Source organism: Caloenas nicobarica, chromosome 4, assembly GCF_036013445.1.
Source record: "Caloenas nicobarica isolate bCalNic1 chromosome 4, bCalNic1.hap1, whole genome shotgun sequence".
In the NCBI taxonomy this organism is placed as follows: domain Eukaryota; kingdom Metazoa; phylum Chordata; class Aves; order Columbiformes; family Columbidae; genus Caloenas; species Caloenas nicobarica.
Genome location: NC_088248.1, coordinates 30,020,239 through 30,047,379, shown reverse-complemented (window position 1 = coordinate 30,047,379; position 27,141 = coordinate 30,020,239). Strand labels below are relative to the sequence as shown.

The window sequence follows — 27,141 nt, the reverse complement described above, 5'->3', positions numbered from 1 at the left end:
AGTTTCTTGGTGTTTCCCACATTTTCCTATACAGGGAAGGGAGATCTGACCTGTGAAAACAAGCAAAACTTATCGTAGCAAGTGAGCTGTGCATGCAATGCCTCTGGTCGCTCCTGATTTATGGAGAATGCAGCTGGTACCTTGCTGTGGGGTGGAATTATTTGAGAGGAGGGAAAAAAAAAAATCCTTTCTTTTCCTTTCTGTCATGGACTGGAAAATCAGCAAAAAGCTGCAGAGAGGCAAGCAGTGGGTGGCTAATTAAAGCAATTCAATTATTTTCTCTCAGCAAAGGATTGATTAGGCACTTGAGCATATTGGGCACTTGTGGTATTGCGTTCGTCTCAAGCGCTGAAGAAAGAGCCTAATAAAAAAGCTGTAATTTCCTATTTAAACACTTGTTTCACAGAGTTTTGAAATGCTTCTAGACAGTCTGGCAAAATTTCACAGCTTACTGCTGGTGGTTTGGACATGCCTGGGGTTTTTGGGGGATTTTTTTGTCAATGAGCAGCGTGACCTGCTTTTGGCTTTTCAGGACAGTCTGCTCATTTTCAGTCTTGTCCCATCTGGTTTCTGGGTTATCGTTGCCCATTAAAACATTGCAACTGAAGCGAAGGAGCTGGCATGGCTTTACTCCAGGTGAGGAGTCAGCCTGGTTGGACTGTGATGCTCATTTAAAACACAACCGGCTTGTGCTGTGGGAAATCAGGATCCTGCCACCCCTGGGAATATAATCTCTAGGGCTACTGGCTCTCCAGTTCCCTGAAATTTGAATTTGATTGCAATAAGTAATTGGGGGGAAAAAATCAATAGGTCTTATATGTTTCTTTTGGAATTTTTCTTCTTAGTGACATGCCAGGAGAGGTTTTTTTAGTACCTTGATGCGCCATGATGCTACTTTATTTCAAATCAATGAGGGTATTAATTTTCAGTCATAAATACTGTACCTGTAGTTTCTCCCATGCTCCTTTGATGTGCCTCAAAGGAAGCTACAGCCCACCGGTGTCAACAACAAGGAGCTTTGCTGCATAAAAGCAAGTCCCTTATGGTAAATGGTGAGGTCGTGTTGAGATCAAGGTGGAACACACTTCTCCACGTACTGCAACAGCTGTGGGTTTAATCATAGAGTCAGAATCATTTTGGTTGGAAGAGAGACCCTCAAGATCATAGAGTCCAGCCGTTAACCCAACCCTGGCACTAACCCATGTCCCTGAGAACCTCATCTGTGTGCCTTTTAAACTCCTCCAGGGATGGTGACTCCACCACTGCCTTGGGCAGCCTGTTCCAGTGCCCGACAACCCCTTCTGAGTTGTCCACCTAGGCAAAATTGCAGGCTGTGTTGAGTGTGGGAAGGCAGTGGGTTGGAGGAGGAGCTGCCTGCTAACCACCATTGCTCTTTCTTTGGCCAGGTACGTAAAGAGTATGGAAAATGCCTGCGCACGCATTGCTGTAGTGGGAAAAGTACAGAGAGCTCTATTGGCTCAGGAAAAACCTCGGGGTCACGGACTCCTGGAAGATATTCCACAGGCTCACAGGTAACCCACGCTTCTTGTCCATGCTCGAGGCTTTGCACCGCCACGGCAATGTCGGGAGGGAAACCCCTCTCAGCGCCTAAGGAGCTGCCTTAGAGCTCTCCCTGGTGCGCCCCCAGAGATTTCCATGCCTCCCAGACCCAAATCCAACATGGTGGCTTCCCTCAGGATGTGATGGCAATTGGCGCCCCTCCAAGAACCTTCTAAATAAATGCAGTGAAAATAAAAACTCCAAATCTGCCTTCTAGAGGCAGGGGGTGCTCACAACCTGAGCTGTCCTGCCTGCTCTCCATGGGAATCAGGAGCTGGGAGCATTTTCTCAGCTATGCTACATCCCTGTACATCCTTTAATCACAAGTTGAAGGTGGTTGTCACCGCTATTGCAATGTACAGGAATGATGCTATGACAACCAAGTATTTTTCTTGCTAAAAAAAGACTGCAAGAATGTTCCAATAGACTTCCAAGTGAAAGGGCTTGATTTCTGGCCTTCAGCGGTTTGATCAATCCCTCGCCTCATTCGATTTGCCTCATTTTATAGATCTCTTAGGAGAATCCATTAGGGTCATATTATCTTACTCAATTACTGGATTTGTTTTGCTGTGGTCACCTAAAAATCCAGGTTGGTGCAGTTTACACACTTAGCAGTTTCAAAGCGAACTTGTGCATACAGATTTATGGACAGCCAGTTCATATGAAATGGAGAAGCTTACTTCATCAATAGAAACCAAACACAAATTTATTCGGTATTACTAATGGAAGTAATTACACATGACAGTTCCACTATTAAATTATGAAAGACATGCAGTGAGTAACAGCTTATAACCTCCCAGGAAAATGTAATTTGCGATGTATGTCTTGGAGCCAATTATTATTTATTTCCAACAGTTTCCAAGATGTCACCCAAAAGCTTCACTTTGGCATTTATACAGGTCTGGATGTTACCCAGGGCAAATAACAGCAATAGATTAGGGAACCATCAAATCCCACAGTAATCAATAATGTCCAAAACTCACTATATCCAGCAACCATATAGGCAGCTGATTTGAAAGCCTGTGGTGTTATTAATACAGAACTCAGGTTTGAGGTACCTAGGCAAATTATTTTGCCTGCACAAGTTTGTCCTTGGAAGGATGGAAGTGCCAGGAGAAACCTCACACAGGTTTTGGAGAGTGGATGGAGCTCCATCTGATCCCTGGCTTTTGAATAGGTAAGGTGGAACACTCAGAAGATCCTTTTTTTTTCTGATTTAGGAAACAGAATAATTACTTTACAGTGGACCATGTCAGAGAAATACAATAGATTAAATGTCCAGGTGAAAAAACAATTGCTGTAAAAGTGCATGGGCCTCATGTCACATTGTGCTTCCATTTATCATTCATTTGTGGGCATTTATTTGGTTCCGTTAGTTGGTGCTATATTGGTAAAGCCGTAGCTTGCACAGGTCTGGGTTTTTCTCGTATATGATTTCTATTGCTCTTTTTAATTAAGATGTCAGCAACTGTATTATGCCTTCCTCATTTGAGATAGGTGTTTGTGTTCTGAGGTTCGGCGGGCAGGGTCTGGTATGTACAAGCTGTGTTATAGCGAAACAGCAAGCGCTTGCTTACAGCTGGCTTGGAAACAAGTCTCGTCCTGAGCCAGACGTGCTAGTCGGCATCTTTAGTGAGGCAGAAAGAAAAATATCTTCAGCTGCTGAAAATTCATTACCTGCTGTGGTTCCATCCCTCTTCAGAGCCGGATTCGTAGGATGTGGAATGACACAGTTCGAAAGCAGTCCGAGTCTTCCTTTATTACCGGAGATATAAACAGTTCAGCTTCACTCAACAGAGGTAATTATAAACTTATTTTTTCATATCTCTAACTCTTGCGATGGTTTTAAGAAGTTGGAAATGTGTTGCCCCTTCTCAGCCCAAATGGCACTGGACCCTATTTTCCCGCAGCAGTAACTGGGAGGAGGTTTTGCACTGATTGTTACTTTTTTTTTCTTTTATTTATTTTTATACATGCATTTTCAAGAATTGTCATTTCTAGGAAGGAGTTAGGAAGAGCAAAAAAAAACAGCAAAAATGAACAGCAGAACATAGACATTAAGAAAAACTGTGTGCTTGGAACAAAACTGGCTGCGTTGATGTTCATATACCTAGTTTGAAGAACTGACTGATGTGAACTTTAGAGACGTCTGCAGAGGAAAGGCTATCGGAAACATCTGTGCCAAACAAAATGTGGTGCCTGGCACGGGAGTAAAGCTGAACAGCTTTTTTCTAAAAGTCTTTTTTCAGGGAGTTACAGGAAAATGACAGTAAGGGAATGCCAGAAAAAGAGCCTCGGAGACTGGTTTCTTTCTCCTTCAAGACGATTATTTTACGGCTTAGCCCTGAGCAAGTGGATGCCAAAATCCGGTTTGTGTATGTGCACAGTTGATGCTGGAATTAAGACAGGGTAGAACTGGGACTACTGGGCCCAGCGGGTCTCTCTTGATGGTGAAAATTCCCACTGATTTTAGGGCAAGTTTTGCCTGAGGATAGGCTTAAAGGATTTGGGCTGCCCTGTTAATAATATCAGCTACTGAGTGCTGGGGACCAAGGGGCATACAATTCAGTTCTCTGAATGTTATCTGCAATATATCGCCCAAATCAGCACAAAGGGGAAGGCACTGCGGTTAACATGGAGATATTATTTTCTCTCTTGCTGTGCTCCGACGGTTTTTGTGCCAGGATATTTTCCCCTTTGCGCTGCAGATTTGTTGATCAAGATGGTTCTAAGACGCTGTTACCACAAATACCTGATTTATCCACACGCGTTGCCCTCGCACCTCTCTCTGTCTTCACGTCAAAGACCGGAGAGCTGCAGCCAGGCTGCTCCGGGGCTAATTTAGAGGGGGATCGGTTGTTGCACAAAGGTTACAGCAAGAACCACTGTTTCCTTCGGCCATCCATCACTCCGTCTCGGTGGCAAATCAAAATGTGGTATGCATGAAACATTCTCTCCTTTAGTTAGTGCAGAAGTTGATTTGCTCACCCGTTGCAGCTGAGGCAGAAGACAGACATCTCTCCTTTTTCGGTTTAGGCTTTTTTTTTTTTTTTTTGGTGCAAAGAAAAAGAGTATGACTGTGAATTGGGAAAGCTGTGAAGAGGTTTCAAGTGGGCAATCTTCATCGCAGTGTGGCGAGAGCCTGTCACTAGATGTGCCTGTTATTTAAAGGTCAGTTGGGAAATGAACTGCCAGGGGAGGCATCTTCAAAGCAGATTTCATCCAGCTTTTTTGCCTTGTATAACATCGGAGGAGATGAATCACCCGAAGGGCCTGGATCTCTCCTCTGACTACAGAAACAGCCTGATAACTGTTTTGGAAAGGAAGGTGGGACACTTAAGTGACTGGAATAAGTTGTGCATCCTCCCTCTTTTTCACACTGGCAGGCATGTTTGGGTTTTTTTGTTTTTGTTTTGGGGTTTTTTAAAATTTTTCTTTTTTTTTTAAATTTTCCAGTAGACAGAAGGATCTGCAACATAGAGGAGGAAATATTTCTTTTGGAGTTAGCATCTCCAAAGCAGCGGATGGTTAGTTCTGCTAGGAAAATAACTCTGACATCAACAGGAATCCCAACTGCATGAGGCCCCAGATATTTCACACGTTATCCTGTTTATTCCAGCTGAAAAGAAAGGGTTAGGCTTTGCCTAGAGCCTAAGTTGTTTTTTCAGTCTCTCCAGAGAGAGTTGCAGCCTGAACAGACTGGCGAGGCAATGTGGTTTTCACACTTCTTGTCATCCTCTTAGTATTTTAATACATATGTCAAACTTTAAAAGGGCCGTTTCATTAATATTTTATTTACAAGTATGCAACAGACGCTCAGAGGAGTCAAGTGCAAACCTTGAGTTGGATGATTAGTAGCCTTCCTGCCCAACATTGATACAACAGGCTTGTGTACCTGTTTCTCTCCAGCCTCCCCAGCCTAGACATCTTTTATATGAAAGTATTCGTATTATCCCACATTAAACACTCTTTGTGTGCTGGTATTTTTCCCAGAGTATTCAGGCAGCGACTCCCTTTCTAAACCAGGGAGAAAATGATCCTTTTCCCCAGAATCTCCCCATCCTTCTCTACCATCCCATTTTCTTCCTCCATGAAGCTCCTGGGCATCACTCTGGAATATGGTGTCTGTGTTAGTGCATCCCTCTTTTAGACGTGTAACTGTATTCAGAATTAGCAGACATAGCATTGCTTATGCCTTTTTTCAGCTCCAGATTATCTTTTATTTACCTCCCCTCCCCACAAAGTAATTGGCCGTAACATTTTTTTTAATCTGGGTTATCATACCAGGAGTTTCAAGCATAACCCCAAACTCGCCTGACATAGTATGTTGAGTAATGAAAACGAATACTCACTCTTGACTCCTAACACATACACAACCATTTCAGATATCTCCAGAAGGAGAACGGATGAAGTGCTGAAAAACTGGTCCAAAAGGGACGCATATAGGATGATCTGTTTGATATGGTAATTACCGTCTCTCTTTGGATCTGAGACAACTGGGAAAGGAAAAAAAATCATGGTGAACTCTGTGATGCTTTGTTACCCTTCAGGTTTTCAAGTTAGGGGGTTGATATATACATATATTTTTTTTTTTCCAGAGGAAAAATGGACGTTCTCTCTTAAAGAGAGTTCCTTATTTTGGTTAGGCTCAAGAGCAGCAGAGACAAAGACGAGTTTGTTGCTGTTATGAGCCAGTGCTTGTCATAGGAAAATGCACTGACGTGTCCAGGGCTGGGCAGGGGTCTCATCACAGCCACTATGACCTGTTGATGCCATCAGGACCCTGCAGTCTGGTGCAGGATTGGAGCCCAGGACTTCTGGCAGCTTTTATGGTGACTCTTAAATCTGAATTCATCCCCGTGACCCCAAGGGTCTGTTCAGGAGGGAGCACGTGCTTACCCCATCATATAGGCATTGAGAAGCCCTGAGATTTTCTTGGTTTTGAAAGGAATCACAGGATGGCTGGATTTGGAAGGTACGTCTGGAGATCATCTAGTCCAATCCCCAGGTATTATTCCTGGCTAGGAAAACCATATTCTCTCCCTGTTTCTTCCCATGCTGAAATGGGAAGTGGAAATCAAGGTATTGTTTATCCCTGTCCTTTGCTTTTTCTCCCCAAATGCTTAAGTGTCATTCAATGTTTCAGCTTCTAAGTAGCACTCCAGAATAAATACTTGATTTCCTTTTGCTTTACTATTTTTCCCCTGTGTTTTTCTATCCACCACAAAGACTTAATCTGAAACATACACAGGAAAAAAGGAACTTATTACTACTGTTTTCAGAGATAATCAGTTTAATGTCAAATTCATGTGGATTTCTTCATAATGAACTGAACAAATTGAGCTCAAATTCAAACAGTGGGAATCTGAGTCAGAGAGGAAAATTAAAATGAAGAACATTAATATCCTGATTTCTAACCCAACCGAGACCTGATTGTTTCCTAAATGAAATCTCCCATCAAATTCCTCCCACCCACCCAAAAATATAATTAAGCTGTGATTTCCAGGCTGAAATCATCTCCACGCTGTTAACTCAGCAGGGACGACTGTGTGTGTTGCAGGGAGGGTGGGTGATGTTTTAAGTTATCTTCAGGTGGCCATATTAGCCTGCATTTTTAAGAAGCAGTTATGCAGAAAACAAAATAGAAGGGGAAATTCTGCCCTTGGTAGGAGACCATCGCTCCAGAAGACGAGAGGTGTGGGAAAAGAGAGACAGGCAGAAGACAGCGGGGTGGGGCGGGGCGGGGCAGGAAGAGAGAGAAAGAAGAAAGAAAAGGAAAGAGTAAAATGGAAAAAGGAAAATCAAGATTACCCTGGGCTTATCACAACTCATTTGCAATGCTGACCCTTTGTTGCCTGTGCCCAGAGACAGCAGAAAGCGGGCGGAAATTTGGACCGTGGAAACGCTCCTATCGTGTGTCAATCTTTCTCAAGATGCTCGTTTGCTCCTTGATGGATTGCTGTGACCGCCGGATTTCTGCTGAATTTATGTTGCGTATAAAGCAAATAGCATGCAGGCAAGCTCTGGGAGAGGTGGGAACACCTCAGCTCATCTCGGTAGGATATTCAGAGGGCGCCATCAACTGATCCCTCACCGTCTGCCTAAATGCTTCAAACCTACTCTGAGTAGCACCTGTGGTTCTTCTTGTGGCTCAGAGATATTAGAGAATAAATACTTTTCTCTGTTTTCTTCCTGTTTGTTTCTTTTTGCAGTTGGCAGCAGACAGTGCCCCCGTTTCTCCTGCGAAGTTTTCATCTCACATCTTTAAGAGCAATGGGTTTACAGTCTGGGGTTTTTTTTCTTTTCCAGTTGTGGCTGTATGAATGTACATGTTGTCAGGCAGAGTTAGTGGTGGACCTGTGTGATTTCTAAATGCGTTTTCAAGTTTGCCAGATTGCTTCTTTTTTTCTGTTTATTCTTGTTGTGGCACTCGGGTAGGCAGGTTCAGCGCCACAGACTCCCAGGATGTCCAAGGTGCCTGCAGTTGCTTTCCTGGTTCACAAATGCACCTACAGATAGAGGAAACTCATCAAAATATTCCTGAATATGAAAGAACTTTGTTTTGTTGTTGTTGTTGGGGTTTTTTTGAGCAAAAATAATTTGGCTAAAGAAAAGCATCAGTCTCCCACAGACACTTTATTCTCTGAGTACCATCGCTGCGCGATGTGTAGAGCAAGAGGTGAGTCTGGCTCAATCTGAGGTCCCCCAGGAGATGCTTTAGATGCTTTGTGCTCTGTTTCCAGTCATAATCAGGGTTTATTGGAGGTAAATGCAGGGAACTTCGCAAGGATGAGCCTGGTGTGGCCCTGCTAGGGGCAACAGTCCCTCTGACCATTCAGAGACCATCATCTGCAGATGTGTATATTTCATTTCTTCATTGTCCTTGCTTTAAATCTAAGGCACGGCACTTTTCCCCAGGGTTTCTCACTTCTCCCTTTTTTGCAAAGTGCTGAGAGGTGTCTGTGCTTAATTAAAATTTCAGTTTCTATTCCTTTTCGGTCCTGGCTGTTCCTTTACCTCCCCATCTCGCCACCACTGGCGTTTTCTTGGTGAAGCTCTCTGGTTTCGTCCCCTGTGCCCCTCTGCTGCTTCTCTTCCCTCTTGTAACCCTTACAGACCACACACATCGTCTCCTGAGAGCCCCTGATCCCACAGATACCCCAGGTGGATCCCCTTGTGATGTTTGTGTTTGGATTATTCGGATGGAGAAGTCCACGTGCAGTTGCAGCGAGTCAGCCGGGAGGGATTGCTGTTTGCAAGACAGAAATCTCCATGGCCCTCTTAAGGGCCTGGTGGTTTGGCTAAATGTCAACATCTGGCCTCAAAATTAACAATCCTAATAATTACATATGAAGTAGGGAGAAATTCCAGGTATTTTTTGTTTGTAAAGGAAACTCAGCATCCTTTTGGACTAGCAAATTGCCTCTGCTCTCCCTTTTTTCACTCCTCTCTTTTTTTTTTTTTTTTTTTTTTTTCAATCAGCCATACATTTTATGCCAGGAAAATTCTGATTTTCTTCATCGAGGATTAAAACTTTGGGAATTGAACTCCTATTTCCGCCTAAGTGCAAAATCAACGCCACTGTCAGTTGCCTTCTCGTTTATTTTGCCTCTGTGCTGCCTGGGACTAAGCAAGCTGAGATTTGTTGCGGTGATTTCAGTGAGTGACGTGGCGTTTTTCCTTTGGGAGATATTATGAGCCGGCTTTGATTTTTGGATTGACAGCCATATAATTGGAAGTTCAGTCATTAGGTGGATCAGATTTAAAGAGGAAAAGTAAGGGCAAGGCAATTTCTGAAATCAGAGCAGACTTTGGGGAGTATTAGATCCAGCTGAGTATTGCTGCAGAGCAATCTTAATATAATGACTGGGAAGGTGGAAGGAAGAAAGTGTGGCTGCTTGTACAGAATTCGATAAGTGTGGTCCCATTTCCACCCATCTTGGGTAACAGCTCAGGGCTAATGAGAAATAAGCTTAAACAGGAGCAATTGGGGATAATGCACGTTTGTATAGTCAAGGTACGGAGAGGTATAAACCCTTGGAATGGGTCAAAGAGGTAAAAAATGTCCTGTCCTGGGGCAACATTTCCATTCCAGGTAGTTGAGAAGGCATTGATGAGCGGGGAATTATTTATAAATAGTATATGTTTATAAACACACTAGCAGTATATATTGAACATGGCCTCTAGATTATAATCCAATTTGTAATCTGAAAAATATTGCGGAAGAAAAGAAGGGTAAAAAAGGGACAAAGAAATAATATCCCACCCCTGTCTCGGCATAAAAACACAGAATGTTTCATTTGGCAGAAGATGGCCCAGAGCTTAACAACCTCATTTGCTGAAACTCCATTTCGCTGCAGTCAGTATTAATAGCATCTCAATGAATAGATTAGATGCTGCAAGTGACAACAAACCTATTTGAGAGAAATTTAATAGGGAGGTTTATTCAAGTTTATTAGCTGAATCCTGTCGGCTATTATAAGAACACAGCTCCATAAATCTAAACAGCAGAGCGTTTGTTGGAGGGAACCAGGAAAAATATTGAAAATACCTGTTGTCCTCCAGCAAATATGTATTATTTCACTTTTCATAATTGCATCAGCTGTTGGAATAAATTGCAAGAGAGCACGTGGAAGACCAGGATTCTTTAAATACTCAAAAACTTTGCCTGTAATGCAGAAAAGGACGCTACTGAACGCCGATAAGGAAAGTCACAAAGAAGATGAGAGCTTTGACTTGTGCAAACCTACTTGGAATCTATTTGCTTTCCCCGGGAGTAAAGTGAAATAAGTAAGTTAATGCTAAGTGATATACAGACACAGTGGTACATGCTTTTCTTTCTGTCTTGGGAAAACAAACCCAAAAAAAGCCCAAGAAAAACTACATTTTTGAACCGCTGGGTCAGAGGGAATGAAACATTTTGTTATGACTCAAGATGTGCTTTTTCTAAGCTATTTATTTCTGTTTCTACCCTAATGAAACAGTGACATCATTTGGAAAAGTCACAGCCAGCTTTCAGACAAACCATTTTTTGGAACAAAAATCGAAAACTGATTTTTGTATGGACACTTTTGAAGCATTTTGTTGATTCACTAGTTCATCCGATGCAATTTGTCAACTGGTTTGTTCTCCTTTTTTAGCAAAACTGCTGTTGAGTAGACCATACAGATGATTCACGTCAGCTTAAATGCCTTTGTGGGGCTTTGTCAGCCAGCTGCCCACAAAAACTTATTTGAATTTTTGTTCCTGAATGATACAATCTAGAGTCTGGCCACACGTGCTCGTCATCATCGTTTTCAGCCTTTGCTTTCAGCAAGTGCGTAAATCATACTTGCATTTGACATGGTGCAGTTTTCCCCTACAGTCGTAACACCAAGCTCTTCCAAAACATTATTTCTACATTCAGTGTTATTCTGCATCAAGGACGTCAATTTCTGTCTTAGAAAGGGAAGAAAAAGGTACCGTTTAGTTGTGTAGTCGTTAAAATGATACCTACTTTCACAGGCACACAATGGAGATAAACGCAGTGGTCTGAATCCTCTGTATGGTTGCAGTGACAGTAAAAACTGTGGGATTTTCCTTTTCTTTGTCCCAATTGGCTTCTCTTAGCAGATTTTCTCAGTTTGCAAGTCAAAAGCACAACCCTCCAAATCTCCCCCTGCTCCCTGAGCACAGGATGTGCCTTCTCTTAGACTGTTAAACACCTTTTAAATCCTTTAACAAAGGCTGGATCTTCAGTCCTTGGATCATGAGGGTCCCCGATGCTACGAGAGGGACACAAACATCTGCGAGTTACCCAGCAGTTTCCAGCATCAGGAAACCTCAAAACAAGCACTGGCATTGCCCAAAACCTTATTTTGAATGTCATTTTGGATATCAGAGCTGGCCTGGCAGCTTTGGGTTGTACTGGACTTTAGTCAAATATCAGGGGAAACAAGGAGACTTGGGGCTGTAGTTGTACCTGTGTAATTGTAGGGAATGTTTTTTCAAAGGTGACTATCCCACTGTTAAATATGTTTGCTGGTTGTGATCATCTCATCCCACTGAACAAGGAGATGCTCAGCTGAACATGTGGGTTTGAAGCCCCATCTTTTTTCCCAACCCCATGTTCATGATCCCACACGTACACAGCATGATAAGGGTTTGGAAAGAAGGTTGCATTTGCTTTCGGTAGGGTATCTTCAACTAGCAGAACTGAAGGCATTTCAGCACAGCTGAGTTGAAGGCTATCACCCAAAATAAAGCAAATAATGAGTAGTGGCTGTGTGCTGGGCTCAGGTGCTTCAGAAGATGGCAGAGGAAGGATTTGCATAGGGAGCATTATCGCCGAAATATAGGGAAGTGAGAATGACGCAGGACTGCATGACTTGCTGGAAGAAATCGATGTCATGCCACAGATGACGAAAGCGCACAGGGCTGCAGAATAAACCTCTTTCCTTTCCATCGTGATATTTCGTGTGTGCCGCTTCCATCCTGTACTTTCTTTATTAAGTTTCTGCTGGCTGTTTATTACCAAGGCCATTTTCATGCAAAACAGGTTCATAATTTGGTAGTCCACCTGCTCCTTCTGCTCGTCCTTCATCTGCAGACCTAATCCACTCTCCATAACAGCCCCGTTGGTTGCTATAGCAATGATAAAATGTTATGAAAAAGGCAGGATGATACTTAAATGTATGGCTGGTGCTACCTTTTTTTCTCTCCCTCCTGGGAAGGAGAAACCCAATAATGGGAATTTGTTTGGTGTATTATTGTTTTATCTGGAGCCTGAATGCCATCTTTTTCTCTCAGCATCCTTTGAGGAGCACTAAAGCAGCCCGGGAGAAACAAGACCCTAAATTAGCAAATACAAGGTGTATGTCATTTTGGTTTTAAGATGACAAAGGTTACATTTACTGTGACCTGCAGAGAAGGTGAAGTTTGTCATGGCCAGCCCGCCATGTTGGGAACGTGCTGCAGAGTGCTTGGACGCAGCTGGGTTTTTGAAAGTATTGAAAAGTAGCTGAAAATGATAGCATTTTTTTTTTTTCAGATCTGCATCAGGAGAATTACTCAGCACTGCCATCAAAAGTGGCATTTTGATCAGCAAACTGAAAAAATTCTAACACCCACAGAAATCAAGGGAGAGGAAGGCAGAGGATGCTGTATTTTTGCATACAGGAATGGGTGGCTGTTTTGTTATACCAAGCCTCCTCTATACACCCCAGAGAGAAAAAATGACTTACTCTATATTTGCAGCTTTTTGCCAAGTTTCTAGTCAGTCATACATTTAGAAGTTGGTTTGTGGAGCCAGAAAGAGACGGGTTTGTGTGAATTCAGCTCGCCGCAGAGCCCACCGCCCTGGTGAATGCAGGTGAATGAAGCGTTATATGCTGACACAGATCTGTCCCTTCTCACACAGCAAGAGCATCCCTCCATGCAGAAAAGCTTGACCTGCCTGGCTGTGGCAGGATCAGCTTGTTCCTGCATGACAGGGCTTGGTAGACAAGATGAGAGTGGGGATATCTTGAGTAAGATGTTCTTTCTAGCAGTTACCATTTAAAGATGCCTCAAGCAAAAGCATTCAGAACCGCGCAGCAGGTATATTCTTCTCCTCCATATCAAATCTCATAGGGACTGAGTTGGAGATTGGGTTAAATCTCAAATGGGAGGATTATATCATATTAACTCTGCCTATTCCTGTTACCTGTACAAAAGTGAGTCCCTTTTTGAATCCCTTATGGCCCAGCATGACTAAAAGATATCGTGAGGAGAGCGTTGGTCTCTTTTCCCACGTAAGAAGTGATACGATGAGAGGAAACAGCCTCAAGGTCTGCCAAGGGAGGTTTAGATTGGATATTGGGAACAATTTCTTCCCGGAAAGGGTTGTCATGCACTTGAGCAGGCTGCTCAGGGCAGTGGTGGAGTCACCATCCCTGGAGGGATTGAACAGATGCAGAGATGTGGCACTTACAGACATGGCTTAGTGGTGGACTTGGCAGTGCTGGGTTAACAGTTGGACTTGTTGATCTTAAAGGTCTTTTCCAACCTAAATGATTCTATGAAAGCAGAAACCATTCTAACGAGCTTAGTATTCACACTGGTATAAAACTAGCATGAGAAGTGTTTCCTACTGGCCCTCATGCCAGATTGACAGAAAATATGTTACCAGAAAGCAAGGATTTACCTATTAGTTACATTCAAGGTTGCTTAGTTAAGCATTCATGTAATGTTCCTTATAATGTTCTTACAGGAGGCAGCTTTATTTCCTTATTTCCAAATACAGCAGCTCATGTTGCTTGCCATCAGCATAGCCAAAAATATCAGGTGAGAGAAGACAAGTTGTTTTTTTTCCCCGCTGCATGTGTTGAGGAGCCTCCCTGGCATGCAGCTCCCTTACAAGTGCTGCCTTCCACTTTGTCCCTGCGCTCCAAAGGCCCATGAAGTGACCCGCTAATGCCATCCGCCTGGGGCTGGGAAGAATAAGGGGGATGAGGGAGATGACGGAGACGAAGGAAACCAGGCTGCTCCCTCCTTTCCCTGCACAGACACAGAGAAACACCATCCTGGGAAATGGAGCCAGGCCTAGCGCCACAGGAGGCAGCTCCAGAGGCCTCCACCTAGCCTTGGCTCTGGCCAGTATTTCCTGTTTTTTAATAATTAGTGGATGTGTGGATTAGTGGCTTTCAGAGAGCTCACCGCTGAGGGGATTTGTACTAGCCAGATGCACTTGGGGCTTATATATCTTCAGCATCCCGGCGAGGTTGGCTGGATTTGGGCTTGGCTTTTTGGATGCTGGTTTGGGTTCAGGCCAGCAGATGTTGGTGACAGCCAGGTAAGCTGAGCCCTCTACAGCCCTGGCCTGGCCAACTCGAGTCACCCCACCAAAAACTCGCTTTCCTAGTGGAAAAAGGTTTTGTTTAGCCCTGAAGGTGTCCTTGGGCATTCCTGCTCTACCGATGAGAGTGAAAATTGCCCTGGGGTCAAATTTTTAATCATTTGTCTCTTTGGATTGCAGAGGAGATTTGAAGCAAGGTCTTAAGAGTTTTTCTGGTTCTGTAGGTCAGCTAAAAGAGGGGTTGGAAGGTTTTGCTTCATGGGTTGATGCCTGCGATAGGAAGACAAGGTGTGGGTCTTGGCGGCCACCTGCCGAGCCGTGATGGTCATGTAAAGCAGAAATCTAAGACTCCAAGGGACAAACCCAAGCAAGAGGACAGCCACTGTCTGGGTGCTGGGAAACGACAGCAAAGAGGACTGGGAATGGGGAAAAAAGTATTTATGGGGCAAACAGAGAGCCTGGAAACGTGTGTTTCCGTGGCCGCTCCCACTCCCAATGGAAACGTCGTCTGGAGCTGCGGTGCTGTAACCTTGAAGGGTGGGTTTGGGTGGGTGCGGATGTGCTTGGCGGTGGCACCAGGCAATATGAAAGAGCCGTAACCAAAGCGGAACTCGCCCTCTTAGATGTGAGACAGTGCCGACAGCCTTCAGAGAGGCTGCCTTTTCCATCCATTCTTTTGAATTCTGCATTTTAGACGTGTTGCAAAGCACCAGTGGAATTGATCCTAGCCTGTAGTGGGAGTTGAATGTGCTGTTTCTGTTAGTCATTATATTTTTTTTTTTTTAATTCATTTGGCACTTTCCAGAGAGTTTTCCTCCCCCCTCATTGTGTAGGCTGCCATCTTCTTTTCTTTCTTTGTAGCAAGCATGTGGGCAGAGCCTCGCTTACACCCCAAGCGACTGAGGAACCACCATAAATGTAGCTTATCTGCTTTCTGATCCATTTTCTTTTGCATTGGTTTGGGTTTGTGCATCGTCAGTAACATCTGTGCTGCTTTAGTGGCATACAGTTTTCCGAGTCTAATTAGCTGGCTGTCGTAATCAGGACTATTTCAACTGTTGTCATTCTGAATGTTCTTTTTTCCCTTTTTTTTAATACCACATTTGCCTGATTGACCTTTTTTGTTTGTTTGTTTGTTTGTTTTTCTCTGTCTTTCTATTGGGCTGCTCCAGGAGCCATGGCTAATCATCTTATAACCAATGCTCTGCTTCGTCCTCATGGCACTAACAACCCTTATAATACATTGCTCGGGGAATCGGCGGTCTATAACAACCCTTCTGTCAGCATGTACAACGCACAAGGTGTGCTGGAGTTTCTCTCTAATTTTTCTAGTGAGAATTCCATTTTCTGTGGCTTGTTTTGGCCCATTTCTTTCTCTTTTTTTTTTTCTTTGTTTTTTTTTCCCCTCCCACACTTTGGGTTTTTTTCTGAACTGGGCACAAAAAAAAGATCCCTTCTCCTTCCTTTTATTTCAGTGCATCTTTCCATTTTCTGAAGGCTTTTTTTCTATGAGCGATCAAGTTTGCTTTGACAGACCCTCATCAGTTCCACTCAAAGCATTCATAGTGGGTTTGATTTGGATTTTTTTTTTCCAACCTCTTCGCTTTTGTATTGTTTTTGTCTCGTGTGTGTATTTTGTCAGATGTATCCATCCCTGTCTTTGTTGTCAGCACATTTCCTTGTTAAACCATTCATTTCAGAAACAGGAACACCCTTGAAGGTAAGTGAAGCTGAAATGGCCTTGGCCACCAAAGCTGCTCTCGTTTTAAATGGCATAGAAAAATGTGGTCAGCAGGGAGGAAAAAAAAAAGGGGGGGGCAAAGTAAAGCAAAACCGCCTTTGATCCATAAGAAAAATGAAAGCTGAAGTGAGGAGCATAGGTCAGCTTCAAAGAGCAGAGCTTAGATATTGTAAGAAATATTTTGCCGCTTGCATTAATGCATTTTCTATGTGCAAAAAAAAAAAAAAAAAGAATAGAACAAGGTGTAGGGAAGCTCTTTCATATTCTCCTTTCGGCAGTGGAAAACAAAGAGGTAAAGTCAGTTGTACCTAAGGGAGGTTTCCAGTGTAGGAATCAGTCTCTTTTTCACCGACATGTTTTTCTGGTTGAGGTGATGGGACCCTGGTTGTCAGCCGATGTTTAAGCCGGACCTTAGGAGGAGCTGGGGGGTGCAGATGGGATTAGAAAAAAATTTTTTTTTGCTTGCTTGAAAGGTGGCTGAACCATTACAGAGTGACGCTGCGTTCAAGCACAAGTTCCCAATGAGGGCATCCCTCCCAGTAAAGGATCTATCAGGAAGGGGAAATAATCATGGCTATAATGCAAGCAGTGAAACCCCTATCATGCTATGTGGCAGTATATTTTTACAATAGATATTGCACTGTATCACTAGGGTATTTTCATTCAAAGCACGTGTGTTTGACCTTTTTGCTCTTCATTAATTTCCTAAACTTTGTGCAATAAATTTGCTTCCACTAACGCTTTTTCAAAAGGGACTACTGTTAAATATGAAACATTCAGAATTTTAAGAACTTCAGCATATCACAAATGTCAAAACGAGCTTTGACATCCAGTATAGTTTCTCGCATGATAATATTGAGATTTGGAGAGCTTTTAAATCAGGTGGCAGCAGGTACTTCTGGGTCAGCATCTGGCTTAAGAGATGTTCAGGTCTGGGTGCCTCAACCAAACCAAAGTGATTTGAGTGGAAATGTGACAGAAAAAGGTTTTACAGGCATTTTAATAATCTTGCATCCTTCTGATTTTTAAGGCTAAATTCTGATAGAGTGACCTGAGCTTAACAGCATTTTATTCCACAAAAATAATGCGATTGATTTGCAAGTGCTATAGCCAGATGGAGCATGGAGAATCCTACCCCGGCTTCATCTGTGGGAGATGACGGAGACCGGTGGGACCAGTATTGATCCGTTTAAGCCACTGGAGCTTAGCCATTGACTTCATGGGGAGCAGAACCCACCCAATTCTTTCCAGGAGGCTGCAAGTTAGTTGCTGACCGTCAAAGTGGTATAGCTATTGCTTTACAAACTGGAAATCACCCCTAGACGATTGAAAAACTGTGAATATTAGAAGATCCCGCAGCAGCAAGGAAGATTAGCAAAGCCAACTTGGCCTGATGGCCTCAGCGGCTCTTTGGGACGTTGGGATGCCGAGCCAGAATAGTGCATTGTAAAAGTCAATGCTGTCGCCATCACCGGGAGCGCCTTGGCCAGGGTAAACATGCGGTGAGGGCATCGCTAGCCAGTGTCATCCAGCTCACTCCCCATTAATTTTTTTTGTACCTTCATCTACCACTCCTGGCATTGACAGGGACAGAATGCTCTAAGAAACATGGGGCCTGAGCTGGTCCACCTGTTCCTTTCCCTCTCCCCGCTTTTGTGTTTTAAAGTACCCTCTTGGCTCAAGCCGAATCATAGAAGCATTTTGGTTAGAAGAGACCCTCAAGATCATCAAGTCCAACCGTTAACCCAACACTGGCACTAAAAGAAGTCCCTGAGAATCTCATCTCTGCATTTGTTAAACCTTTTTTTTAACCCTTCCTTCTCAATCAATAGCTTCATTTAGTGACGCCATTACTTGACCTACCATTCCTCCTACATTTTTGTCACAAAGTCCGTGTAGTGTTTGGTTAAAAAAAAAAAAAAGAGCAGAAAAGCAAAGCTTCTTTACCAAAGTTTGTGAAACTCGGGCAGCCCCGTGATGTGCGAAGTTGCACTCTTACAAAGCACTGTCGCAAAGGACGGATGGCAAAACATTTTTAGGAAGGAAACGGATTTTGGGTTCAACTGCCAGGGGTTATTATAACTTAACAGTAAGTAAAGCAATTCGTTTTAAGCCTTTGGAAGTGACGTTGACAGTGCCTGTCTTTCCAAGCATGACCATTACCAGATTTAGACTTTTCTGAAATTTCCAGGCATTATTTCTGGATTTGTGTTGCACACTGAACATTTTATAATGGCATTGGAAAACATTCTAAATGTGATTATTTTTTTTAATAAAAATGTAGTCTATTGGATATTGCGTGTAAAATGTTTTTTCTGTCTAAAATGTCAATATTTTTAACCTGAAATAAACCATGTAACAAATTCATGTATTCTGGACAGTGGAAATTATTTCGGTTAACTCTCTTTTCTGCATATCATCAATTTGCTTTTTACTCATGTTTCTCCTACTGTCGCTGTATGCTTACTTGTTGTTTTTTCTTTCCTTTTCTTCATGCTGTCGTTTAGAGCCCTACAGAGAGACAAGTATGGGAGTAAAGCTAAACATTGCATATCAAATGTAATTTTTTTTAGTTCACTTTTATTGCATCACATATAGATGACATAGTTAATAAAGGAAATCCATCTCACAGTTTTGAAATCGAAAGAGTATGAATATACATGTGTATATATATGTGTATGCGTGTGTATGTGCGTGTATATATATGTGTGTACATATATATATAGATGAGATCAGATGATGCTTTCTTTGTTTATTTCCCAGTTTTGTGGTGTTATTTACCCAGCATAGTTTCTCATATAACTGTGCGTATGATTTTTTTTTCATATTTTTATTTGCAAGGTCATGGCATTTTTATACAGTGTGTTTCATTGCAGACCCCATTCTGTTTTCCACCTGCGATCCCTCCATTCGATTTCCCTCGGCTCTATGCATTGGCGGCAGGAGGAGCACTCGGTGCCCCAATGCATACGTTCCTCGACGTCACCATCAGACAGATGCTCTCGTCCCCGTCACCCATTACATACGGTCCCTCCACCTTGAAACACTCCCTTTTCATTTCTCCTCCAAGCATCGTGGCTCGGTTGGAAGGCTTCCAACGTGAAAATCGACGGCTTTGCTCTATGTCTGCAATGGCTGGTTGGGTGTTTTTGGCACATTTCCCTCATTTGTTGAGAAACCCAGGATATGGCAGCACCCTTTAAGCTTCAAAAACCTAACAGGTGACCAACACATTTGGGTTATTTCCCTCAAAAAGCAAGAAGAAAGCCTGTGGTAGCTTTTGCCAACCATTGCCATGCAGCAACTATTCCATCGCAGATATAGACCGAATCGTGTATTTTCGGAAGGTACACGTGCCACGTACCAAGCATGGTATGAGCAACACTTCATCACCAGTTGTCAGCTAACGGCTCCTCTCGCCCGCCGCGCCTTGCCCGGAGGTGCTTGCGAGTTTTTGGCAACACCTGAAGCCCTTAGCTGAAAAGTAGATGCATTGTTTCCCACATCCCCACAATTGCGCTCCCCCCCAGAAAAAAGCATGGTGGCTTAACCTGCCTGGTTTTTCTTCTCCCTTGCTCTCGAAGTGCTTCCCCATCCCCACCTGGCCAGTATCAAGTAACTAATTTTGGCCATGCCCTCATGTCGGGAGAGGTAGGGTGTTTAGCTTTGTCCCAAAAATCTCTGGGCCAGGAAGCACTTTGTGCCTCGGCCTTGCTAATCCCTACATCTCACCCTTCAGGCCTTACGCCTTTCCTTACAGCCTGCCCAGCACAAAGGGGAGAGCAGATTTATTTTTTTTTCCCCTAGGAAGGGTACACTCCCAAATGAAGTTGGGTCAAATGGTTAACCCAGGCTGCAAATATTTCTCCCTCAGTTCCAGGGAATTGCCCTTTTTCTCCAGAGCACCTGTAGCCAGGGATATTTGGACCAGCCCAAGCTGGTCTATTACTTTTACTCAGTTCCCCCAGGAATACGTAGAGCCTTAGGAGGTACCAGCCAGGAGACGTTACTCCTTCCTGCCTGCTATTGCCACATCAAGTCACGCACTTGATGGTGTTTTCCTTTTTTGTTTTTTCGGTGGGAAGACCCTAAAGCGGTGAGCTGGAGCTGGACCCTTCTCTTTTGGCCACGACCGCTCTCCTGGCTGCCGAGCCCCAGTGTAGGAAGGGGGTTTGAGTGTGCAAGGTCCCGCGTGAGTGTCCCGTTTGTACAAGTCACCCTCTCTTGTGTGATGTTTTTCAGAGGGGCTTCTGAACAATGCCAGGGATACAAGTGTCACGGATACTCTACCACTGAATGGTAATCACGGCAACAGCTACAGCATTGCCAGCGGCGAGTACCTCAGCAACTGCGTGCAAATCCTTGACCGCGGGTACAACCACACCGAGAACGCCCTGGAGAAAAAGATCCTGAAGGAACTCACCTCCAACTACATCCCTTCCTACCTGAACAACCACGAGCGCTCCAGCGAGCAGAGCCACAACCTGATGAACAAACTCGTCAACAGCATGGGTAGCGGCGGCAGGAGTGAGGACGACGCCATCGTGCTGGACGACGCCACCTCCTTCACCCACGAGGAGAGCCTAGGCTTGGAGCTCATCCACGAGGAGTCGGACGCCCCGCTCCTGCCCCCCCGGGTGTACTCGGCAGACAACCACCAGCCCCACCTCTACGGCCGGCGGCGCATCCCGCAAGACAACAGCGAGAGCTTTTTCCCTTTGCTGACCAACGAGCACACGGACGACCTCCAGTCACCCAACAGGGATTCTCTCTACACCAGTATGCCTGCACTGGCCGGCATGCCCATGACCGAAAGTGTCACTGCCAGCACCCAAACTGACCCCCCGCCGACCAAAAGCGGGGGCGGTGACGCCGACGACGTGTACTACAAAAGCATGCCCAACCTCGGATCCAGGAACCACGTCCATCAGCTACACACTTACTACCAGCTGGGTCGAGGCAGCAGCGATGGTTTCATAGTCCCGCCAAACAAAGAGGGAACCCCCCCAGACACCAGTGTGAAAGGACCCGCTCACTTGGTCACTAGTCTATAGAAGATGCGGCAAAAATTCAGCAAAGAGACAGCAAAAAGCCCCTCCATAACGCTCAGTTTACTGGTCTGAGTTAATCCAAGCAGTGGTAATATCGTGTCTACTCCTAAATCTTCACACTGTTCGAAAGGAAACTCTCGGACTTTTTTTACTGGAATTTTTAGGCTGGCCCAGAGAGGACAGTAACTGCTGCCCCCCCCTTTGTCCCCCATCCTTCCTCCCTTCAGACAGACTTCATTATGTTAATGAAAGAGATAGATAACGGCACACTTCGTGGCCTTCTCAAGTTATGCCGTGTTTGTTTAAAACAATCCTTGATGCTGTGTTACTCTTAATACCAAGGACCTGATTTAAGAGGGAAAACAAAAACACACACACACACACAAAAAGGCAAAAAAAGAACAATAAAAGGCCAAAAATGTGCATTTGAAACTAGTAGCAATGACGCATCTAGGTGGGAGCGCTGCACAAAAACCAAGGTAGCAAAACTCTTTTCTTAGCAATCCGGATCACGTAATGAGTTTCGGTCACTCATGCCTCCCCTTGGCTGTGGGAGCACACAAAATTTAATGAGGTGGAAGGGAATCCTAGAATTCTGTGCTAAAGGTATATTTTACGTTTTGCTGTATTAACGGATGAGAAAAACTAATGGCAGAAAAAGAGAAGCAAACAATTTCTATGTAATGTACAGATACTAGCATTGCACATATAGTCTGCTTTCTGTTCCTCCAGAACTTGCGTCCCTGTTAATGTAGTGGGAAAAAAAAAAAATCGAACTTTTTTCTGTTGTGCTGGTCTTGTAAGTTTGTCTACCAGTAGGAGCAAGGTTTTTCAGAACTCCAACTCCTTTTTTTTTTTTGAAACTTTCTTTTGCCTCTTCCCCTGCCCCTCCCCATCCATCCTCTCCCATCCCAGTAAAAAAGTCTCACTGGGCAAAAAGAAAAAAAAAAAAACATCGCTTTCTACGGACCATTTTTAGAAACACCATCACTGTTTTCCTTTCAACCAAGGGAGTCTTTTTATTTCCTCACTGAGTATCTCTCTTCAGCTGGCATCTTTGCTGAGCCGGGCAGCAGGGTCGCATCCAGAAGCCGAGAGGTTTGGGTTTTGGTTTTTTAATATTGGGGTTTCAGCAGGAGACAACCATTTCCCTGGACGAATGAAGGGCCTTCACGGCTCCATCTGGTCCCTGGTTTAGGCACTTGTACTGCAGCAGTTAAGAAGAAAATCAATTGATGCGTAGTGAGCTAAAAAGTACTTTGCAGTGATTTTTTAAAAAATAAATAAATAAATAAAGTATTCTGTTTGTTATTTTTCTTAGCAGGAAATTTATTTATTTGACAGGATTTTTAAGTAACATAGGCTTTCCAGAGGTAAATTAGCAGCACGGAGTATAATTTCTTCTTTTTTTCTTTTTTTTCTTTTTTTCTTTTTTTCTTCTTTTTTTTTTTAATTTATGATCCATTTTGTATGGTCTAAAGTCAGATGACCTCATTACTAATATTTGTTGTAAAAGTGAAGCTTGTTTGCCAACCAATAAACAGACTGATCACAATTTAGAAGGTAACTGTATGTATGTACTGTACGATTAATCTCTCTTTTTATTTCGTTGTTCCTCTCTTCAGTCCGAGTCCCCGCTCCATTAGGGCATGGGTGAGCGATGTCAAAGGCCTGGGCTGAGCAGTTTAAGCACAGGTTTAATCAGCTGCGGCTGACTAGAGCTGTCAGTCACTCGCGGTTACTTGTTTAGGGGTGAGAATGACAATGGCTGACGGCTTTTGCAGGTGGTTCGAGGTCTGTTTCGTGCCTACTGTACAAACGAGCTGACGACACGCGGATGATTTGAGTATTTCTTGTGTCGTACATTTTAATCATTGTAATGATTTTTTTAAGAATTTTTATTATTATTATTATTATTTTGGTTCTTCTGAGATTAAAAACTGCTGGTAGCATGTCAAAGAGTAAAAACAAGTCCCCGTTAGGCCTCCTCGGTCGTTGTTTGCTGTCTCTTTATTTTCTTTCTCCGGGCGTACGCAAAGCACCATCACCACCCTCAGCCACCTCGCCCTTCCCATCACCGGTGGCCTGTCCACGATAATTTGTAAAAAACTTGTAAAACCCTGGCCCAGGTTGCCCAGAGAGGTGGTGGATGCCCCATCCCTGGAGACATCCCAGGCCAGGCTGGACGGGGCTCTGAGCAACCTGATCTGGGTGAGGATGTCCCTGCTCATGGCAGGGGGTTGGACTGGATGAGCTTGGAAGGTCCCTTCAACCCAAACTATTCTATGATTCTGTGATTCAAATCCCTTGGTAGCAATTGGTATTCATCAACAGGATATAGAAATCCATAAAATAGAATAGAAAGGTTGACAGCAAAACTCTGGACACACTCGGTACCGATTTTTCGCAATGCAACCTGTGCATGCAGGTAGGGTGAGCATTTCAGACCCCCGTGGTCCATGTAGCAGCCCAATAGAGGCTGCCGAGGCTTAAAATACTTAAAAGTAAAAACTCTTTTGTTGTATTAGACTAAAAAAGCCATAGTTTTCCAGGTATATGGTGGCATTAAATTCATGCAGAGGGTGAGATACGCCATAGCAAATATAGTCAGTAGAATGGGAGGCAGGTGATCAGCACAACATTCACCAGGTCGGCAAGAGCAAACCAGTATTGGATTTGCTATGGGATAATTGTGTCCTTCTAAAATATCTTTGACTCCAAATGGTCGTTCTCCCCCAGCCCTTCTGTGCATTTTGGCTTTATGAGTGGACAGGGATTTTTTTTCTCCCCCTCTCCATCCCTTCTTGCTCAAGCCTACCCTTCCTATTAGCACCTTGATTGCAAAAACCCGTTTATTTCCAAGCTGATTATTTCTGTCCCCAGACTCTTCTGGCACCGCAGGATTCGCTCTCGGTGCTTCTTATAGCTTTGGAAACAGCCAACTCACAAAACAGAGGGGAAATAGATATTATTAATTAAGCCAAAAATGCTTTATGACTGTCATTTAGGTGGAAGAGGGAGCAGGGTGGGGTTTAATTGTGCCTTTTTTTTTTTTTTTCCGCTTGGAAACAAGTTCTTACTGTGATTGTGGGCATGGCAAAGGGTTCTGCTTATTGATAAGTAGCTAGGTAGATAAAAGTCAATGTGACAACATAGTGGTGTCTTCGGTGCAGACTGCACCACGTGAAACCCAAGTCAGCGTTAAGTCCTCGGTGCCTAAAATGCTCCCGGGATAGGAGGGAGAGCGACAAAACTTCTAAGGTGTTGCTCATGTTATTAAAAAGCTGTCTCAGGAGAACATAAGAGCACTGGCTTGGTCATCTCTCACACTCTGATCTCCTCCTTACATTGAGAAAGAAAAGTCCTTTATTTTTAGCTACCTGCTGCATTGGACCAGACTCTATGCAAATTCTATTTAATGGATATTTGGGGGTTGAAATAGTCTGCACTCAGGAACATTATATAAATGCCATGTCATCACAGGTGCTCCGGTAATGGTGCTGAGAACGTCCTGTGATGCGAAGCTGAAACCAGATAAAATCGGTGATCAGTGCTCTCAGGGAAGGCGGCAGTGGCCACGTTATCGGCATCATAGGGGTGGTTTTGCTCTTCCAAGGGCTTTGTGAAGGAGTGATGGTCTGTTCAATGCTGCGATATTGAAACTAGCCAGGATAGCAGGGAAATCTTCCACATCCTTTTCCACAGCTTTTTACAGATGCTTACTGTTTATCGTATTTGATACACCAGACAGATGGTGATAGTCTTCTCCATCAGAATGCCAGCAGCAACAAATAAAACCATCCTGACGATTTGCTGTCTTTTTTATTTCTTCATCCTCCACGTATTTCCTTATATTTCTACTCCTTAAACATGCTGTACCCGTGTAAAAATCCAAGCAAAAATCTCAATAAATTAAAAAAAAAAAAAAAAAAGACAGTATACAGAGCAGTTACTATGTGCTGGAAGCAAATGCTTCATATTTTGATGGCATTGTGTAAAAAACCCCGAACGGCAACTTTAAAAGGCACAAGCCTGGCTCCTGCACAACTTCCTCGGCTTCTGCACATGGAAATACTTGTACGGATGACTCTCCAACTGCTGCTTATAATCAACTGCATCTTGCATTACAACTTTGGAAAGGTTATTTCCAGCAGCAGGATGCTTGAAGGGCTAAATTATGGCTATAATAAAACCATTTTCAAGTCTGTTTTCTCCCACTGTTCTCTGAGGCATCTCGTGTGGGGTTTAATTCAGGTGGGTTTTGGGGATAAGCACTGAAAAGCAACTTGTGAGGCAGGTAGAGGCTTTCTGGGCAGCAGCAGCACCTTGGCCCTTGGTTGCACAAAAGCTGCAAGAGAGTGGGAAAAAAACCCCCACACTTTTTCTGGCAAGCCTTCATCCTTTGGATGCAATGTGCCAAAAGCTGTTTCTCAGCTGCCAAAGTTGTACAGGACAAGCCCCTGATTTGAGGCCAGTTTGAGGTTTTGCTGCAGCTCCAGCTGGCTACTGCTTTCTTCGCCTTGAAAAACAGGACAGAAGTTTTATCATTTGCCACCAAGGACCTCAGCAGCCCCATTTTTTAAGAGGTACCTCCCTGATGTAAATAAATAGATGATCTGCTTTCGGTGTAAGTGCCTTGGCATCACTGCCATTCACCCATAGAGATAAAAAAGGCCTTAGTGCTTAAGCTGCTGTTGATAACAGCCAGGAAGAGCGCTTCTAATTAAATAGGTGGGATTATTGAATATTTATTTTTTTTTTTTACCCCAAGACACACTGTGCACCCAGGCATTTTTAGCTGCTGGGGATTTGCTGGCCCTTGGGTGGGTGAGAGATGGGCTGGAATGATTTATGCTTAGAAGATGGCCCTGGGACAACTCTTTAATTCTTCTTCAATGTGTCTAGCCTATCTTAACCTCTCCCTGGCTATTAGTTATGAATAAACCTGCACGTGTTCACTCCAAATAGCTTGTCCCAACCTGCATGTGTAAAGGGAGGATTTTTCCTCCCTGGGGCTGCAATGATTATTATAGAGGCAGCTGTAATGCACTCAGGCTGTGAAGGGCCCTTCAGATAATGTCTGCTAGCAAAACAAAATCAGTTTATTCTGCAGTCATTTCTCCTGACTATTTATTAAGGGAAGAGGAGGACCCAGAAAAAAAAAAAAGCAGTTTGTTCAGATGAGCTCTCTTGGGCTGGTACAAGCTGGTGGTTGCAGCTCAGCTCTGGGCTCTCCTTGCTTGAGCTGAGCTTGAGCAAAGAGGCACCTTGGCATCAACTTCATCTGGAAAGCGGTGGGCAGCAGGTCCTGATGCCATTTAAGAAATAATTGACTCATGGGGACATAAAAAACAGACAAATCTGTACTAGTGGCTCCAGCAAAAAGGGTGGGAGGCGGTCCTTTATGGGATGCTGGCCCGTAAATATGTTCACCTGCTCGGAGTGAGCCTTCCCCTTCAAGGCAAGCCCTGACATCCCATGTTCTGTTTGGAAATGCTCTTTAAAAATCTCTAATTTCTGCTGCTGAGTCCTGCTTTGGGGCTTTACCTGCTCTCCCCTTGTTTTCCACAGAAAGCAGCAGGACGCCCAAGCAGGAGCCGGTCTTCAGGAGAGTCACCATGGAAGACAGTGTCATCTAGTGCCGGCAAGCCAGCCGCAGGGTGAGCCCGCCTCAGCTCCTCTGTGCCTCAGTTTACCCATTCCTCCCCAGCATCGTGCAATGGGAGAGGCCGGAGAAACTCAGCCTCGACCGAAATCATCAGCAAACCCAAGGAGAAAACAGCCTGGCTGAGCTTCCCACTGCCTGGCAGCGCCTGGGGAAGTGCCCTCACCGCCTGGTCAGTTGCTTTTTTGTTTGCCAAGACAAGCAGAACGGGTGAAAAAAAAAGTATTTTTTAATGACAAAGAAGTTTTGTCTGCTCCAATTGTTGGCTTTGCAACTTGAAAATACTTTAAGATGGCTGAGTGTGCTCAAC

The 27,141-nt window shown here is 43.9% G+C and overlaps 1 protein-coding gene across 2 annotated transcripts in view; it reads left to right on the top strand.

Moving 5' to 3' along the window:
- ADGRL3 (adhesion G protein-coupled receptor L3) overlaps window positions 1-22,459 on the top strand; it is a 220,569-nt gene extending 198,110 nt beyond the window's left edge. For both annotated transcript variants that reach the window (XM_065634786.1, XM_065634785.1), the window contains 3 exons: window positions 1,407-1,532; window positions 3,263-3,359; window positions 20,358-22,459. In XM_065634786.1, coding sequence (XP_065490858.1) covers window positions 1,407-1,532; window positions 3,263-3,359; window positions 20,358-21,169 — 1,035 coding nt within the window. In that variant the 3' untranslated portion in view covers window positions 21,170-22,459. The remainder of the gene's footprint in view (window positions 1-1,406; window positions 1,533-3,262; window positions 3,360-20,357) is intronic.
- Window positions 22,460-27,141: the final 4,682 nt, after the last annotated feature.